Raw genomic sequence first — 18387 nt, 5'->3', positions numbered from 1 at the left:
ATTCCTCCCCAATTTCTTGGTATTCAATTGGTAGCTTAGTCTTGTCCTATCGCTGCAACTCCCGTATGGACTCTGGAGAGGCGAAGGTCGAGAGCTGTGCGTCCTCTGAAACACGACCCAGCCATGCCGCACTGCTTCTTGACACAATCCCGCTTAACCCGGAGGCCAGCCGCACCAATGTGTCGGGAAAAAAAACGTTCACCTGGCGACCATGTCAGCGTGCATGCTCTGGCCCGCCACAGGAGTTGTTATAGGACAAGGACTTTCCGGCCAGCCAAACCCTCCCCTAACCCAGATGACGCTGGGCCAATTGTGTGCCGCCCCATGGGTCTCCCGGACGTGGCCGTCTGCGACAGAGCCTGGACTCGAACCAGGATCTCTAGTGGCACAGCTAGCACTGCGATGTAGTGCCTTGGTGGACTGTAATTTCTGAGGCTGGTAACTAATGAACTTATCCTTTGCAGCAGAGGTAACTCTGGGTCTTCCTTCTGTATACCATCCCTACTTTGTCACAACACAACTGATTGGCTGAAACGCATTAAGAGCGCTGATTAATAAGGCACACCTGTTGATGTGTCCAAACTTTTGACTGGTACTGTATGTATTTTAAATGTCTGTCGAATGAATTAATGAGTTCCTTTGACTTGTCCTAGGTGCCATATCTGCTGCTTCTAACCTGGGCCCCCCCGGAAAGCCCCCCCACATGGATGACTCCTACAGCCCATACAGTATGAGGGGTGGGTCTGAGTCTCCCACCTCCCCCCTGGTTCCCCCTGACAGCTGGGGCCAGGGACCAGGAAAGAGCCCCAAGGATCAGATCACCAATGGAACGAATATCAACTGGCCCCCAGGTTGGTAGAGAAGACCGACATTTCAATCAGATCAAACATTATTTCACACGTGATCCTGACACACGTTACTGATAGAGGACAAAGAAAAGAGATTTAAACTCTTCTAAACTGTTTTGATTTTAGAGAGAAAAGAAAGATTTAGAAAGTGAAAAAATCTGATTTAAATTCTTCAGTTTAAAGGATAAATAACCATTTGTCCTCCGTGTTGTCTCCTCAGAGTTCTGTCCAGGCGTGCCCTGGAAGGGCCTGCAGAACATTGACCCCGAGAACGACCCCAACATGACCCCAGGAAGCGTTCCCAGCGGCCCCACCATCAACACCAACATCCAGGACGTCAACCGCTACCTGCTCCGGGACCGCAGCGGAGGTGAGGAGGGGGTCAATCAGAGAGACGGGGTCTGTAGTTAGTTGGCTTTAAGATACACAGACTGTATATGCTCCTTAACAGGGCAGGTCTCTGCTGTTGATTCTCAATATTGACAACTTAAGCTTATATTCTCATATATTGACAACTTAAGCTTATATCTTATTCCTTTCCATGGCACTGAAGGGGTTACAGTACTACCTCACTTGTTGTGACCGTGTCATCCAGTAGCACAGGCCCTGTTGTATTTATACACGTTCTTTAAATCAAGTTGTACATGTTTCTTTCCCCACCACCCCCTCTGTCCATAACAATGGGCCACCACGGCTAGGCTCCTCCCCTCCTTCACCGCCTCAGAACGGTGCTCTGCCCCCTTCCACGGACTGGCCAGTCAGTGGCTGCTACACTAGCTCTTTCAGTCTGTCCTCCCCGGATGAGGAGAGTGCAGGTACAGATCACAGCCCCCTATGTGGACATGCTGACCCATGGTCCTCAAGCTTGACCCCCCCCCCCCCTAATTACCACCATAGCAACACACCTTTATCCTATTGTTTGTGTGTGGTCTGTGTTTGTTGAGTGTTACGGTAGATAGATCCTTCTTTTGCCTAATTTAATCCTACTACCAACTACCCAGTGCCAGTGTATCAAGTGCTCTACAATGTGATTGCATTGTATTCCTCATGGAATGAAAAGTTTGAGTGTTTGAATCAAGAAATGCTTTGAATGTTGTGGCCCTAGACCCCTATTCATAAGTATGTGTTGACATGACATTTTTGTTGCCATTAAGCAACCCACTGAGAATTGCTATGAATACTTGAAAAATGCCCCCCTTTAAATGTCTGAGTGGATCTGCATTCTCTTTTTACATTCATGTTTCCTGTAGTCCTCAATGCGTTCTCCATTATGACTCATATAAACCCATGAAGTCAAGATTGAGGTTTCTTGTTGATGAACAACTGTTAATAGGGGGCATCTTTTTTAAACTTTGCATCTGCCCAAAGTTAGAGTTCGAAGAATCTGTCATGGTCTCCATCTCTACAACAGGATCTCATAGGTTCCCCTCTTCTCTTTCTCTCTCTCGCTCTCTCTCTCAGGTAAGCTATCTGACATGAAGTCCACCTGGTCCCCGGGGCCCATCTCCCACCCCTCCCAGGCCTCTCTATCCCACGAGCTGTGGAAGGTCCCCCAGGGGCCCCGTAACAACACAGCCCCTTCAAGGCCACCTCCCGGCCTCACCAACCCAGCCAAGCCCTCCTCCACCTGGGGGGGAAACTCCCTGGGCCTGGCCCAAGGCTGGAGCAGCTCGTACACCTCAGGTGAGATGCCACAGTACAACTCCTCAGCCTGAAATATAGACCGGGGGAGTTGCTCTGTAAGAAGACTGGAAAGACTTAAACCTGGTAATATACCTAGTAGAGGAAAATCAGTCGTTTTGAGATCGATTGAAAACCATTGACTGTGGATTTGAGCTGACCTTACTTTGTGCTGTGTCAACATCCTACCCTAACATAATGTTTTTGACACATTTGCCTCAAGAAGCATAGCGTAGGACACCACAAGCATGTAATGTTCCTAGGTGTGGTTGTTGTAGAGTGATTCTCCCCCGTGTTTTGTTTTGAGCTCCTCTCCTTGTCACTCGCTGGTGTAAGGTGGAGCAATTACACACCCCGCTGTGGTTAGAGGCCCTTGTCATACTGAAGTCTTGCGGCTTACAAGAGAAGACTTAAAGGACTGTTGTCATGGCTTCAAAGAGAACCTAAACTGTGTGTGACCTTATTTTGGCATGAGTCCTAAGGTCACACTGAGGTGGTAGTAGTACAAGTGTAAAAGTGCTTACATGAGACGATGCAAATATGTTGTTTTTAAATTTTAAAAACAATGCATAGATAATGGACAACTTATGACATGCATACAAATATGTTGTCATTAATAGAAGACCAAAAATGATTGATTTACATTTTGTGAGGACCTGAATATTGACTGATCATGTTCCCCTCTGTTTCTCTCAGAGGGCACCACCTGGAGCACAGACAGCTCCAACAGGACCAGTAGCTGGCTGGTACTGAGGAACCTCACCCCCCAGATAGACGGCTCCACCCTGCGGACGCTGTGCATGCAGCACGGCCCCCTCATCACATTCCACCTCTTCCTGACCCAGGGAAACGCTGTGGTGCGATACAGCTCCAAGGAGGAGGCTGCCAAGGCCCAGAAGTCCCTGCACATGTAAGACTCCCATACTTGTAGGGAAAAAAACATGCATCGCCATGTGGCCGGTGACTCATTTTCTTCTTGAAAGTCCAATATCTTGAAAACTTGACTGCTGACATGAAAACGCATTGTGGGACTGTATCAACAGTGGACTAATGAAAAAACCCACTCAATCTTTTGGTATTTTTCTTTCACCCATACTCTATGCTGTTTAGGGTAGTGATTTTCTCCGTCTGACCTAAAACGAAACACAAAATATTGTCTCAACTTCTAGGCTATACACATCTCACTGACAAATTGTCAAAGCCTATAAGGTAATACTTGTACTGCACTTCACCAAGTGTAAGAAAATCCATGTTGATACTGTAACACTAGTAAGTATGTGATGTATAACTGAGCCCTGTCCTCTTAGGTGTGTGCTGGGGAACACCACCATCCTGGCAGAGTTTGCTGGGGAGGAGGAGGTGAACCGCTACTTTGCACAAGGCCAGCAGCAGCTCCCGCCCACCACCAGCTGGCAGCCCAACCCCGGCACCAATCAGACGCGCATGGGAGGAGGCGGAGGTTCGCAGCATCACGCTATTGGCCATCACTGGAGCAGCGGTGGTGGAGGCCTGGGGGGAGGAGCCAAGACGGGTGGAGGCGGAGACCTCCTGTGGGGGGGCGTGCCCCAGTACTCCAGCCTGTGGGGGCCCCCTAGTGGCGATGACAGTCGCGGCGTCATCGGGAGCCCCAACCCCATTAACACGCTGTTGCCAGGCGACCTGCTGAGTGGAGAGTCCATGTAGGACAACACACTAACAAACCAACCATGAGAATGGATGTTTCAATGCTAGAACAGACAGTGGAAAAATAATAATAAATACAGAAATACACAAAAAAAATTACAATGAACAGGAGCAAAACCAAGCAAATCATGTGGCGATAATCAGTATCAACGGAACTGTGAATCGTGTACCGGAAGGCTGGGGGCGACGACACAAGACTGCTGACCCCTACACCCTTCGGTTTTTACGTTTTCTTCTTTTTAGTTATCTTTTTAAAAGGGGATTTTGTTTTTAGTATTTGATAAATTGTTGGAAGCAAACAAAAATGAAATGTCAGACTCGATGAAGAGAGAACCGTTAAGTGTTTTTAAGTTTCCATGAATATCGCACATTCTGTGTGAAGTGTTTTTTAAGGAGAAGCAATCGAAAAAGCTGCCATTTTGAATCTTTCCTTTGCCCACAAAACTCAAAATTGATTTGAAAAAATACCATTCCCAGCATGCCCGTGGCCAATGATGTGGTTCAAAGACCTTTTACTTATGTTATTTTTTTGTTTCCAAGCACTAATATTCGCCTTAAGTGCTCTACTGCGGCCCAGGTCCTCCTTCAATCTCAAGCCTTTTCCATTGTTTTGAAACTGAAGGAAAATTGTATGAGTTTAAAAGCTTGCACAGTTCCCATCTCTGAGCCAGTGAATGGAACAGAACAAGTGTGATCAACCAAGGTCGTATTCACTATGAACGAAACGGAAGCAAGCGTAACGAAACGGAAGCAAGCGTAACGAAACGGAAGCAAGCGTAACGAAACGGAAGCAAGCGGACCGAAACTGAGGGACTACCTGAACTTTGTCCAACAAGAAAAGCTTGTTTTCGCATGCTGTTGCAAAACATTTTGCCACGTGTGCACTAATCAATACGACCCCCCCCAAGTCACTCGGCAGTATGAGGCCTGTCAACACTGACCCAACCAATCATCAGTTAAAACCTTTTTGTTTTTTCGTCATGCATTTGTTCTTAAAGGGATTTACACTGCTGTTTTTGTTATTTTTGTATATCCAGGCGCATTTTTATAATATCTATCGCAACATAAACTGAGATTATTACACATCGACCGACCTAGCTGCGTCTGTTTTGTGTGTGTGTACTTGAGTATATGTCGTCTGGAACCTAATCATTCACGTCTGGGAGTTCAGATTACCACTGCTCAGAACTACGACTTCAGCTATATTCACCTAACAGGACTTACAGATGCTTCTTGTCAATTAACATTATTAGTTGATTCCGTTGTTGACCCTCTCGTCCCCATTATGGTCCACCAATTTCTGGAAACGACAACAAAAAAACGCTTCAACTTGATGTGACAGTTACATTGTGCAATATATACGCCACAGACCCTTCTTCCGTCCACACTCAAGTCAAAGCAGGAGCTGGTTTCTTTACATTTTTCGTTCTTGATTTGTATTGTTGTTGATCAAAGCAAAGAACTTAAGAACTACAGAAACGTTACCTTTTCTCATTTTTGATTCCCACCAGGCCACTCCCTAAGAAACTGTTGCGTTAAGTTTTGCGGAGAGGAGGAGCGAGGATGGTGTTACTATTATAACTGTGCGTTCAGAAACGGTCCCTGCAGCCCTGAAACTCCTCATATTGAACTGGGGTACATGAGAAAGCCCTTCCTCTCTGCGTTGCCACACCGAACAGGGTGAATCCAGATGGGGGAGTCACTGGAGGGGCACAATACCAAATAAGAGGGGTTTCTCCTAATGCAGTAGATCTACTACGAGTGTTCCTTGTATTTGGTACTGTACAAAAATGTAAGAGCGACTAACCTTTTGTCTATATCAAAGGGTTTTATCATAGCACTTATGAAGAAAGCTAAACGCTTCAACTTGCAAACCAATAAATCAGACAGATGGAGCAGCAACTTTGAAAACTGAAAAAAAGACAAAAGAGACTGGCTCTTTTTGTACTGTATCTATACTTGGAAATAACTTCTGGTATTTGTTTGTTCCTCTTTGGTCCAAGGACTTGTATGAACTTTGAAATGGTAGCAGGATGAAAAAAAAAATGGAAATCTACTTTTATCTGAAAAAAATATTCTGCAGTGCGATTTTTTTTCTAAAGACATTTTCTTTTAACTATATCAAAGTGAATATCACTGTTACTCCAAAATGTTTAGCCTTTTTCTTGTCTGGAGACACTAGACATGCAATGTTACCTGTCTCCGGCCAACGGTCGGTCGGAGTGGGGAGGGGGATGGTCACGGTCCACTGAGTGCCTCTCTGCTGTGGTGCCCATGGCGACGGTCGCTAGGCAAGGCTACCCCCCACAGCAGCATTTCCTCCTGGGCTTGCACCAAGCTCTCTCATTGGACACCCTCAGCCCAGCAGGAAACCACGCTCCCTCCAAGACTGGCCAATCAGCACGGAGCTAGCTAGCTAACGACCGCGCCAGCAGCACTCAACCTTGTCTCAACCAACCCTCTTAATTTCCCCTAATCTTCTTTCACACAAAGATCACTTTAGCTGGAAGTCAAGAGACAGTCAAATTTCTAGAATTTTGCCAGTGTTTGATGCATTTTATTTAGTTTTCATTTGACGTTGTGTATTTTTTGGTTTATTTTTGTCTACATGCAGTGGTCTTTTCAAGGTGGCTGCTTGAAATTAGCCCTTTTCACTGTTCATATGCAGAAACACTTTGGTCAGAGGTGCCTCTGTATGTTCATCCTGTGTATTGAATGCAAACGAGGATCAATACTACAGCCCGTCATTGATTGTCTATTATTAGTTAGTATCTTAACTGATTGATTGATCATTGCTTTGTTTTGGACAGTATGCTGTAGTACTTCCAGGTAGTATCTCAAGATGTGTAAGTTAGACCAATAGGGTGTCTCAGATGGGTGAGTGTGTCTTGCCTGACCCTAGCTGCTCCACCTGGGTTCTGCCAGGGCTGTCCCCTCGCCCCCTCACACAGCTGCTACGCTACACCCTCCTCCAGTCCCCTCCAAAGCAACCATGGCCCTCCCATTGACCAGACATAAAAAGCGACTCAGTTCTGTTTCTATGCAAAAGACTAGAGGCTGCGGACCCTTTACAGCCAACATGCCAATCCTGCCCTAAAGATTGAGCACCGACTCGGAGCTAGAACCAACGACCTCCTGATGTATGTACACTTCAGCACTTAGAACATGTCTGCTCTTGGTCCTTATAGCTGGGTTTAAACCACAACACTGTCGTATTCCAAACTTCCACCCTCTATAGTACCACTGGAGTGGAGGTATAGTAGGCCTCTACTGTGCTGAAGAAGACTGATCTCCTGTCAGCTTGATCTCAGGGTAGGAGACGACGTAAATCGATGCAGCTCTCTCTGTATGTATGTCCTTTTGCTGTAGTGTAAGAGAGCAAGTTCTACACTAACTAATGGCAAGCTGTGCAGTAGTAGTACTATAGACTTGTATTGGCTGGATAATAGTTTTTTGGGGGAATGGAATAGTAATGAATTCCCTTCCCAACTATGGGCCTACTGTAATGTTACAATGTAGAGGCCAGTGTTATCCTATGTGCCAATACCAAAAAATATATAGATCTATAAAACTAGCCCATGTTATACGATCTGGAGAAAGAGCTCTTCTCTCTGGATGGAGGATCTTTGATAACCTTTGTGATGGAGGATCTTTGATAACTTTTGTGATGGAGGCAGGGGGGCAGGAGGGATTAAACAGATGGGTGGGGGCAACACACCTCATCCTGAACTCCTGAGATAATATGGTTGTGTCTCAAATGGCACCCTGTTCACTAGGTAGTGCATTATATAGGGACATAGGTGCCATTTAGGCAGTCTTTGCTTTAGTGGGGAATGCCCCGTTGTTGAGGATAAAATCTTTACTGAGTTTGCGGGATCCAAGTATGCTACGGTGCACAGTCAGTTTGACGGGTAATCCCGGGTACATATTTTTTTAAACCAAAAATGAAATTCTTCAAGTTTAATGTCATTTTTAATATGAAGTTTGACACAAAATCTTTAAAAAAAAAAGTTTTTTTTAAAGTACAAAAATCAATAAAAGATCTATAATATGTTAACTAAAGCTCTGCACTTCTAGCTGAAATGTCTCCAGTCCTCTAGCTTCCAGAATGCAGGTTGGGGAGCCTTTTTGTGGATGCTATATTTTATCCTATTTGTTAGTGTTTCCGCCCAAAGCGGGCCCACAACTGTATATTTCCACAGACCCAGATGGCTTCGGGCCCACTGTATCAGCCCAGGTCGCTCGCCTCACTGCGTCTGCGGTGGGCAACGAGAGGGGGCGCATTTCAAAAAGGTACAAAAATTCTTAAAACTAAAATGGGATAAGGCTACCTTTTGGGACTCTGAGGTGTCCTGCAGCACACTAGCAAAAATCACTATTGCCTGTTTCTGTAACTGCCTTGATCCAAACTCAGAGACCAATTAGCCGGGTGGGGGCCTCCAAACGTCCGCTCTGTGTGTGGTGCTGCACCAGCATTGAGGTGGCACGCCGTGCACTCTCTACAGCTTAACTATAGATAGATTGTGTGTATATACACATATGGATATGTACGTATGGTGTGTGGTAGGTAGCACATCAACAGACACCTTGGATCTCAACCTCCTAAAACCTTTTGTTCCTTTTAAAAGGTCTGGGTTCAATACAAACTGAAAATGAGCAATATTTATTCCCCTCCGGAAATAAGTGATCTGAAGGAAATTAAATGGGGTTAGGGGTTAAACTGGTACTTGATGGATCATGAGTAATGTCTTTCCGACTTGGAGTTGGATATGCACGTTCTGGATTTATGAACATATTACAGTAAGTACCTTGAAGTACTTGTACTGTATGTGAGTGAATTTGTCTAAACAACCCAACCTGAAATCACCTGTTTTTTAAATGTATACTTTCCCAGCAGAGAAAAATATCATTAAACATATCAACACAAAAATACACAAATACTTGAATCAAGGAGCGCCAATAACATAATGTGAAGTCTTTTGTAAAAAATATAAATTTTAAAAATTGTTTAAAAAAATAAATAAAAGTCTGACTTGTACACTTCCAAGCTTTTTGAGGTCATCAGTTAAAAAAAGATATATAAAAAATGATTTAAAAAATATTGGAGAAAAAAAGTGCAAAAATTCTTGTGTGCTTGAAAGTCAAATGTATGTGTGCAAACGACTGTGTGCTTGGCAGGCTTAGGACTGCTGTCATGTTCCATTCAGTATGTTGTGTATTGACATTGTTGTCTTGTCCTTTTATTCAGTTTATTTTTTTGCTTGTCAACTATATTTTGATAACAATGTCTATCTTCTAACATGGCACTGAGTGTCTTCTACCCCTCACTCAGCTAATCGTAGACAAACGAGACTAAGTACTGAGGGGAGAGGGTGATAATTCATGTGTAAATGTTTACTCAAGGACTTAATGGGGGAAAAAGTTTTTGTTTTATCTGTAAAATGTTTATCTACCTTATAGTGGCTTTTTATTGTGGAATAATCCAAAACAAGGATTATCATTGAGTATTGCACCATTTTGTTCTGATTACATACAAATGTAATGAAAAAAAGACTACAAAAAATGAACAATCTAAGATTTGTGGCCATAGATGGTAGGACTAGAAATCCCCATGTTAACTTCATGGAGAAATGGAAAGGGATTATGTGGGGATGTGAGTTTGTTACAGGACTCATTTCAGAGGTGCCTATTTTTATTTTTTTTTGCAAAGCCATCTGTCGTTTACAAACATTTTCATTTGTCTGAAGTTGAGGGAAAATGAATTTTATAATGTTGAAAAAGACAAATTCCATCTTCCATCAAATGAACATTAAACCAACTTTGCAAAATTAAGATTTATGCTACTTTCAGAACTCTGGGATTGATCAGTGTTGTCGTATTTCAAATTTTTTTTATTTTTATTTTATGTCGACAGACGTATGTATTGATTTATTTGAATTTTGTCTTGTAAAAAGGCAACGCAATCTGCTTACTATCTTGCACACTCGTAAAGATGTGGATCTTGTCTCGGGAAGGCCAGGATTTCCAGAGTTCAAACTCCACCATTTTTATTTAAATTTGAGAGTTTTAAATTAGAATAAATTTGAGAAATTGAACTCCAAGCACTGAAAGTTAGGGATTTAAATAGAATATGAAATACCATTGATTCTAAAAAATCTGTAGCGGTTACATATTTACCAAATAAATGACTGAAAATGAACTTTTTGAGAGAGAAAAAGTGGAGTTTACATGTAAAATCGATGTAGAAATGGCTTTACATTGAAACAAAAATTATCAATGGTTTTAGTTTTACTTATGTATTTTCTTTGAGGTTCCATCCTGTAATGTTCGGGAGCATTGTGCATTACTCTTATGTCTCTGTTCCTGTGGCAGGTATTCAATGAGTTAAGAGTTTCTAATGTCTAATAGATGGGTTTCAGAAGAAATATTTGAAGTGGAGGGGGGGGGGGGGGGGGCTGGTTTTTAAAGGCTCATGATCTATGCACAAGTGGGAGGGAGTGTCCAGGCCTGCTTTTCTCTTGGGGCCCAGGACTGGTACTCTGGGGTTCAGGGTTTGATGTAGGGGTGTGTCATTGTTGTGCTATGTTAGATTTTCTTCCCCCTCATCAGATTTATGGCAACTTTATTGCTTCACCATGCTGTGTAATCCTTAACCAATGAGCGCTTATCCTTCTGCTAAAGCACTGTGGGTTATACTGAGAAAAAGCCCATGACTTAAGGCAATCCGGTTTTTGTAAGGGGGAGGAGGTGGTAATCTGCCTATCGCCATTTTTATTTTAAAAAAACGTTAAGGAGAAGTGTCTGCTGAGAAAGTTATGGCTTTTAATGTTTTTTTTTTCTCCTCATAGAATGTAATTGTTAATGATATGCACCGGAAAAAAACATGTTTCCATAAGTTATGGCGCTTCTTTCAGACTATATTAATAAATTGACATTTTTCTTGGCTGTTAAAAAGTGTCTTGTCGATTTTCTTGTGTAGTCTTCACTGTGGGTTTGATTTTTCACGTGGACATTTAGTAATTAATGCACCTCTAGAGACAAAGAAACCACAGCATTGACACAACCCCCAGAGAAAGCTAGTAACTAGATGCGGACGGATAAGCGACCTTTAGACAACTCACCCACACAACTATTGAGACACACCACTAAGGAATCCACTTAACTTTACACTTGAGAAGCACCTCTTGTTAAAAGTGAGTTATTTTTTTTTACTTCTATTTTAGCTAGACGCTCATTGGTGCAATTACAGATTTATACGCACACGACGCAGTCAAGGACTAATACGCTTGACTACACCGCTCGCGTTGCAAAATAAATGTAGAAATCTGTTATTCAATTACTGTTCGCGTGCGTCTGCGTTGCCAAAGGCTAAAATAGAACTTTCTGGCACAGATCACGCTGCAAGTCCTGTCTCTTCCATCTCATTGGCTTATAGAAGCGGGTACCCACGTGCCATCTTCAAAGATGAAAAAGCCTGGAGGGAGGAGAGATGACTAGAAATGATTCGGTTGACCGTTTTATGTGTGGATTAATTGGAGGAGTAGAGGACCTTGTGCATTTCAAGGAAAACAACAACCTAATGTTTCTATCCCAGGACAAATGAGCTAGCAAGCTAACTAGCTAAATTGCCATAAATGTTTAATGCTTTTTGACCTGTCCCCAAATGTCATTGGTTCAGAGTTTGTTTTGAAATCTGTTATTAAATTATTGCACCCACACTGCTTGCATGCGCCAACAGCTAAAATAGAATTCAGTTCAATTTCTGACGCAGATTGCGCAGCAAGTCCTGCCTCTCCCATCTTCCCATTGGTTTATAGAAGCAGGTACCCACGTGCCATCTCCTCATTGGTTATACCCACGTGGGTGACTGAAAGACGAACGAGGTCAGTGGCGGTAATGCACCTAATTTATGAAAGTTGCCAATTGCAATATAAAGTCAAGAAAAGCAAAACGGTTGACCGTTTTATGTATGGATTAATTGGCGGAGTAGAGGACCTTGTGCATGTCAGGTAAATTAACTTAATGTTTATATCCCAGGACAAATTAGCTAGCAAGCTAGATACATTTCCATACATGTTTAATGCTTTTCGACCTGTCCCCAAATTAAAATAATTGGTTGAGATTGTTTTGATATTTTAACCTGCGTTTGGTGTAGGGGACAAAATACATTTATGCACTATGGCGCACGCGCGCAACCGGTTTGGGTTCCGTGTAACGTGATCAGAAATCTTAGCAAGCAAGTACGGCACATCGAGTCGTATAACGTTACCAGTTAATACTATAGCGAATTGGTTAGGTTACTCACGTTAGCTAGCTGTCTGACTTTGTTAGCCAACTAATTTTCAAACAATTAACTCAATTATTTGGATAATGTTGCTCAACATCTGGCTAGCTAACAGATAATTCGATCCAGCTGCTACAGTAAGTACTATAGCAAGATACAATGCTAACAATACTTGTTCCACCACACTTTCTCCTCAAATTTTCCAAATGCAAGTTCTTTTTCGGTTACAGCTCCTGAAGTAAGTTTCACCTTCTCACCTACCTCTTCGCTATCGTTCAGGGGACGCGCTGTTGTAACTGGCAAACTGCATTTGAACCCTACTGCTGTCTCTCCAGAGCGCGGCATTCTGTTGTCATGTGAACGATTGGTTGAGCCGCGCCTCACTCGTTCGCTTAACAGCTAGTAGTGACCCAAACTTTTCTCATCTGATCTACACGATTCACGTAGGTCACCTATTTTAGATTCAAAACGGCGAATTTCGCAATAAGGTGACTAGTTGCATCCCTGAAATTGTTTTTGTAAGTCCTGGTATAATGGGATGGCCACGATTCTTGTCTGTTTCCAGCACTGATCCAGCAGAAATATTAAGCCCATCTCCATGATTGGCAATAATAACAGTTCCCTGTGGACTGGACAGTGAGGAATGGGCATGGATACATGTAAATGTCAAAATAATACAACACTAATCAAGACAAGTATTACACTTTATTTAAAAAAAAATGGAATACCATTCCTTTAAAAAAGAAAACGCTACAACATTCAGCTGCCAGCATTTACATAAAATAAAAAACATCCTTGATTAAAACTCAACAGCATTTACAGTACAACAAACTAAATTAGGTGGGCTAAGGTGGATGTTGGTTGTCCAAATTGAAAGTTATGTGAGTAAATTGTAGTTATAGTTCAGACTCCAGTTTATAAATGAATAGTTAAACACAGTGTTGGTGAGATTGGGCCAACCTCGTTCCTCACATCTCCCCAACAGTTTCAGATACTAGCGGTACCCCTTCAGGCCTCTCATAGTGGTTTTCCTGTCGAGACCTCAGGGGGGGGGTGTCATAGGCAGAAGCATCCTTTTCCTCCAGATGAAAGGGAGGCCTCGGGTGGTAAGAGGGGGACACTTTTCCATTCCGGTTGGGGGGCCGCACCCCGACCATCTCCTCGTAGATGGAGACCTGGTGGGGCTGCGGTTTGACACGGTCGCCTCTGGTCTTACCCTGACAACAGTGGACAGAAGCCAATCAGAGAAGGCAGCAGGTGAAAACAACTAGTGAAACTAGTATCTTTCCTGTGTGAAATTCTGTGAATAGTAACAGGATGGATGTTTTGATTCAAAGTGGCATCCTTCCTCAATTTGATGTGTTTGACAAATCACTGGTACATTGTCATACCGGTCAGAAATCAGTGTTATGGTACTGCCAACATTTGTCACTTGAGGAATACAGTAGCTACCAAATGAGTAAGTATCTAAAAACATTACAATATCATGTCTCCCCAGTCTACAACCATAGAGGTTACAGGTGTGGCTGTAAAAGGTTAGAGTGTGGCTTTATAAACTCAAAGCGAATAATGGTTTGTGATTTCAAGAAAATGTATGAGAATTTTGCAGAATGTGAGGTTGTAATGCTTTTTAAATTATAGATTAAAAAAAACTGGATTGGCTACCATTTCTATAAATAAAATTGTGTGTGTCAATCGTTGTGTCCATAGTGAGTAGGTTACAGTCCCACTCACATAATGAGCCACTCCCAGGGCCATAACGAAGATGAGTAGCAGCCCCACAGTAGCAGAAAGGGCATAGAGCAGTGGAGCGTAACCCGCACAGCTACACCTAACATCTGGAGAAACAACAAAATCCAATATGTGGTGTCAGACTTTAAAGCCTTTCACAGAATGTCAGCTCACTACAGGAATTAAAAATACATTGACAACCCTTCAGATACTGTGTATGGTGAACATTACATGAATTACTAATAGAACATTGTCTGTTTGATAATTGTTACCTGGGTTACTGAATTGGCTACTAGAGTTAATAAACAATACAGCGTCATAGAAACAGCTTCCACAGATAAACTGGACATTTTCTGGCATGAATTTACAGTTTAAAAGGGAGAGTTTGGGATTTTGGCAGATTAATTTGTGGATACCATTTTATGTCTGTGTGCAGTTTGAATCATTGCGCTAACTCTAGCTAGTATTGTCTCGCGAAACTACCGCCGACTTCCCCTTCATACTAGACGCAGACAAAAATATCCATGAGTTTATCTGACTCTGGGGAAGTAGATAAAGACCCACCTTGCACAGATACAAAGTATACGTGTCTCCCTAGCCTGGCACTGTTGTCGGGCCTGCCGGGGAGCAGCAGCTCACAGCTGTAAAAGGCGCTCTCTTCCGGCTGCATCTTTAGCAGGGTGAGGTTGTAGGCCAGGCCGCCCAGCCCCGTGCCCAGGTGAAGCCTTTCTTCTGGGGGGAACGAGGCGGAGGAAAAGGGGCGCTTTGAGTGGAACAGCACCTCCACTGGAGCCCGGCCCCACCGCCTCTTCAGGCATACCCCTTCCATGGCCGAGGGGATACCGTAGGGGGCGAGGCAGGGGAGAACAGCTGACCCCCCGGCGCACGTCTCTATTAGGCCTACATCCATCTTGCTGTCTGGGGCATCTTCTCCACATGGGAAACAAACACTATAACTGTCTATGAGGTTGTGGGAGATGAGTCTATTGCTATAGCCAGGGCTATTCTAAAGGAGGAAGCAGTGGCAGGATGCATAACATGAACAGTGTGGCTCAGCTATGGCATCTGGAGTAATTAACAAAAAAGGGGGAAACTGGCAGGCTACTGTGACTGACACATCATGATGTCAACAACTCCACTCGCAGCAAGAAACATTAATTAAATCAATGGAGGAATCCATAAAGAATACTCACCAGCATCGACAACGTACAGAAATAACTCCATCTTGCTTGGAATCTTTTGATCTAAGCTGGAGGAATCGGGGAAGACAAACTCACAGTAGTAGAGGTCTGTGTCTGTTCCCTTCAGCTGGCTGAGGGTCACGTTGACCCGGTGAGTACTCGGGTCTCCCGTGACATGGATGCGCTCTTTGACGTCAGGGTGAAACACAGGGTTTTGTTCAGTATACATGAACAGGACCTCTCTGTTGGGCTGCAGCCACTTTCGTTTCAGGTAGAACCCAATGGGCTTGGAGGCACTGAACTCAGAGATACAGTAGAACTCTGTAGAGTCACCCTGCGTTCTCTCCAGGAATTCCATTTCACAGAACACTAGGAGGCAACATATAGGAAAGTAATACAACGTTAGCTCCCCGTTTTTATTTTACTTTTATTTAACTAGGCAAGTCCGTTAAGAACAAATTCTTATTTACAATAATGGCCTCCCCCGGCCAAACCCTAACCCGGGCGACGCTGGATCAATTGTCCTCTGCCTTATGGGACTTCCAATCAGGGAACGCCTCTACCACTGAGATGCAGTGCCTTAGACCACTGCGCCACTCGGGAGCCCCGTTAGTGTCATTGGTCGTTTTTTTGAATGGCTTGTTTGTGATCATAAGGGAATCCCATTGTACTGACAGCATAGTTTAGCTCTCCCTAGCCTGGTCAAGAAAGCACCTGCATAATGATCAACGTAATGATTCTGGAACAGTTGCAGGGCTCTGGTTAGACTACACCAAACAAGTGCTGTTTTGATAGGCATTAAAACTACTCCCTAATAAAGTCATCCAAAACATGCAATGGCAGAAAAAAAATTTGCACCACAGGTTGATGGCACCTTAATTGGAGAGGACAGGCACGTGTTAATGAGTGGTATGGTATCAAATAAATCAAACTTGTGGTTTCCAAGTGTTTGATGCCATTCCATCCACGCCAGCCGTTATGAGCCGTCCTCCCTTCAGCAGCCTCCTGTGGCCAACAGTTCCCAATAAACTAAACTCACACCGAAAGTTACAAAAACACAACTTACCCAACACAGTACATGCCATGAGCAGCAGCCAAACACCTGTCAGATGAAAAGTCATGACTTCCCTTGTTCTTATATGATGCTATCACACTGAGCAGCATGCAGTGAGCCTCAGACATAAGTGGAGTAGTAAACTAGAATTATTGAGTGTGGTTCACTGACTGGGGGGGGGGTCTCAGCCAGATGAGGGGAAATTGGTGACTAGTTACAGGAAGTTCTAATATGCTCCACTCCAAAACGTAACGCTAAAGAGGAAGAGAAGTTTCTAAATGACTATCACTAGTGTCACAGCAAATAGCCACGCCCACCATTACTACAACATAGATCTGCAAAGATGAGATGGTTCTGCAAAATACTGAAGCCAGACAAAGTGTGTTGACCTTATACTAAGATAATAAAAATACTGAGTTCTTAGCCATTGGTAAAGCTGCAAAAATCAGTCAATTTCAGCCAAATACTGCTACTAAGAGAATATATTTAGGTATCAACCAAACAACTTCAAAGTAACTAAATGTGTTGGTTTATAAAATGTTTAAAAAGTTGCAACATACAAGACTAACTGTTCACTGTAATGTCGTGGGAGATATTGGAAACAGTTATTTTGAGAAAGTCAAGTTCACGACCCAACCACACCATCTAGTGGTACTCTTACAAAGATGCTTCAGATGTGTCCTGTTCCTGATATAAAATGGTTTTTAAACAATAGGCTTGAAAAAAAGACACTGAAAATTGTACAGTATATACACATGATTTATTATACAGTGAGTGTTGATACAAAGCATTTGGATTCTTATATTAGGATACATGTATGCACATCAGCAAGGGGAGAGCAACTGTGATACTGCCTACATGGTCTTGTGAAATAACATGTCCATTTGCTTTATGTGAAATGTATAGTTAATGAACAAACAGGCACAAAGGTTGAACAAAGGTTCCCTTTAAAAGGGATGTTGACAATTTTTTATAAGTGGGGAGATTAATTATAATGGTGAAGCTAATCCTAGTAACAGCTTTATGGAGTATTGTGGAGTAACAGTATTAATGACAGCAGCATATCCGAGACAGTTGAGCATTGTTTACGAAAGTTGGAAGACTAGTTCGGACTCTTGTTGAGAGAACAGGTCAAATACTATAATCCATAATTATTAATAATCTATTCATCTGTAAACAATGATCATAACTTGGGGAAACCTTTTTTTTTTTACCGTAATATTGTTGAGTGTTTTCAAATCCTTTGACTTTTTGTACTTTGTGTTCCAGCCTGAATTTAAAAATGGATTCAATTGAGATTGTCACTGGCTTGCACAATGTCAAAGTGGAATTGTTTTAAAAAAAACTTTATACTAATTCATTCAATGGAAAGCTGAAACGTCTAGAATCAAAGTATTCAACCCCTTTGTTATGGCAAGCCTAAATAAATTCTGGAGTAATTTTGTTTGCTTAAGTCACAATATAAATTGTATAGACTCACTGTGTGCATTAATAGTGCTTAACATGATTTGAATAACTACCTCAATTCATGTACCCCACACATACAGATAAAAGGTTCCCGAGCCGAGCAGTGAATTTCAAAACAGATTCACCACAAAGACCAGGGAGGTTTTCAAATGCCTCGCAAAGGGTATCTATCGGTAGGTGGGTAAAATCAAAAGCAGACATTTAATATCCCTTTGAGCGTGGTGAAGTTATAATACTTTGGATGGTGTATCAATACACCCAGTCACTACAAAGATACAGGCATCCTTCCTTACTCAGTTGCTGGAGAGGAAACCGTTCAGGGATTTCATGAGGCTAATAAAACATTTGAGTTTAATGGTTGCGATAGAAAACTGATGATTGATCAACATTGTTACTCCATAATACTAACCTAAATGACAGCGTGAACAGGAAGCCTGTAAAGCATTTTTTAAATGTGGC

The 18387-nt window shown here is 42.8% G+C and overlaps 2 protein-coding genes across 7 annotated transcripts in view; one reads left to right on the top strand and one right to left on the bottom strand.

Moving 5' to 3' along the window:
• LOC109865791 (trinucleotide repeat-containing gene 6C protein-like) overlaps positions 1 to 10043 on the top strand; it is a 61950-nt gene extending 51907 nt beyond the window's left edge. For 2 of the 5 annotated variants that reach the window (XM_031799562.1, XM_020454235.2), the window contains 6 exons: positions 654 to 851; positions 1069 to 1218; positions 1547 to 1663; positions 2310 to 2531; positions 3225 to 3438; positions 3836 to 4211. In XM_031799562.1, coding sequence (XP_031655422.1) covers positions 654 to 851; positions 1069 to 1218; positions 1547 to 1663; positions 2310 to 2531; positions 3225 to 3438; positions 3836 to 4211 — 1277 coding nt within the window. Of the gene's footprint in view, positions 1 to 653; positions 852 to 1068; positions 1219 to 1546; positions 1664 to 2309; positions 2532 to 3224; positions 3439 to 3835 lie in introns of all 5 variants that reach the window. The other 3 variants (XM_020454237.2, XM_020454236.2, XM_020454234.2) reach the window with 2 other exon arrangements.
• Positions 10044 to 13181: 3138 nt separating this feature from the next.
• On the bottom strand, positions 13182 to 16728 carry LOC109865998 (uncharacterized). 2 transcript variants are annotated; one of them, XM_020454527.2, is made up of 5 exons: positions 16474 to 16728; positions 15420 to 15776; positions 14791 to 15156; positions 14230 to 14333; positions 13182 to 13712 (listed from the first exon to the last, which is right to left on the bottom strand). In XM_020454527.2, the coding sequence occupies exons 1-5, from the start codon at positions 16526 to 16528 to the stop codon at positions 13464 to 13466; spliced, it is 1131 nt and encodes a 376-aa protein (XP_020310116.1). In that variant the 5' UTR covers positions 16529 to 16728; the 3' UTR covers positions 13182 to 13463. The 2 variants fall into 2 exon arrangements, with proteins under 2 accessions (XP_020310116.1, XP_020310117.1); XM_020454528.2 differs by having other exon boundaries at positions 14791 to 15153; positions 16474 to 16711.
• Positions 16729 to 18387: the final 1659 nt, after the last annotated feature.

Source organism: Oncorhynchus kisutch, linkage group LG20, assembly GCF_002021735.2.
Source record: "Oncorhynchus kisutch isolate 150728-3 linkage group LG20, Okis_V2, whole genome shotgun sequence".
Classification (NCBI taxonomy): domain Eukaryota; kingdom Metazoa; phylum Chordata; class Actinopteri; order Salmoniformes; family Salmonidae; genus Oncorhynchus; species Oncorhynchus kisutch.
Note: the sequence above shows the minus strand (reverse complement) of the source record. Positions and strands in the feature narration are given on the sequence as shown.

Coding starts and splice junctions, on each gene's coding strand:
- LOC109865998 (XM_020454527.2), bottom strand. CDS start 16,528: ATGACTTTTCATCTGACAGGTGTTTGGCTGCTGCTCATGGCATGTACT. Junction 15,777..16,473: donor CATGGCATGTACTGTGTTGG/GTAAGTTGTGTT, acceptor GTTGCCTCCTAG/TGTTCTGTGAAATGGAATTC. Junction 13,713..14,229: donor CCCTGGGAGTGGCTCATTAT/GTGAGTGGGACT, acceptor CACTGTTGTCAG/GGTAAGACCAGAGGCGACCG.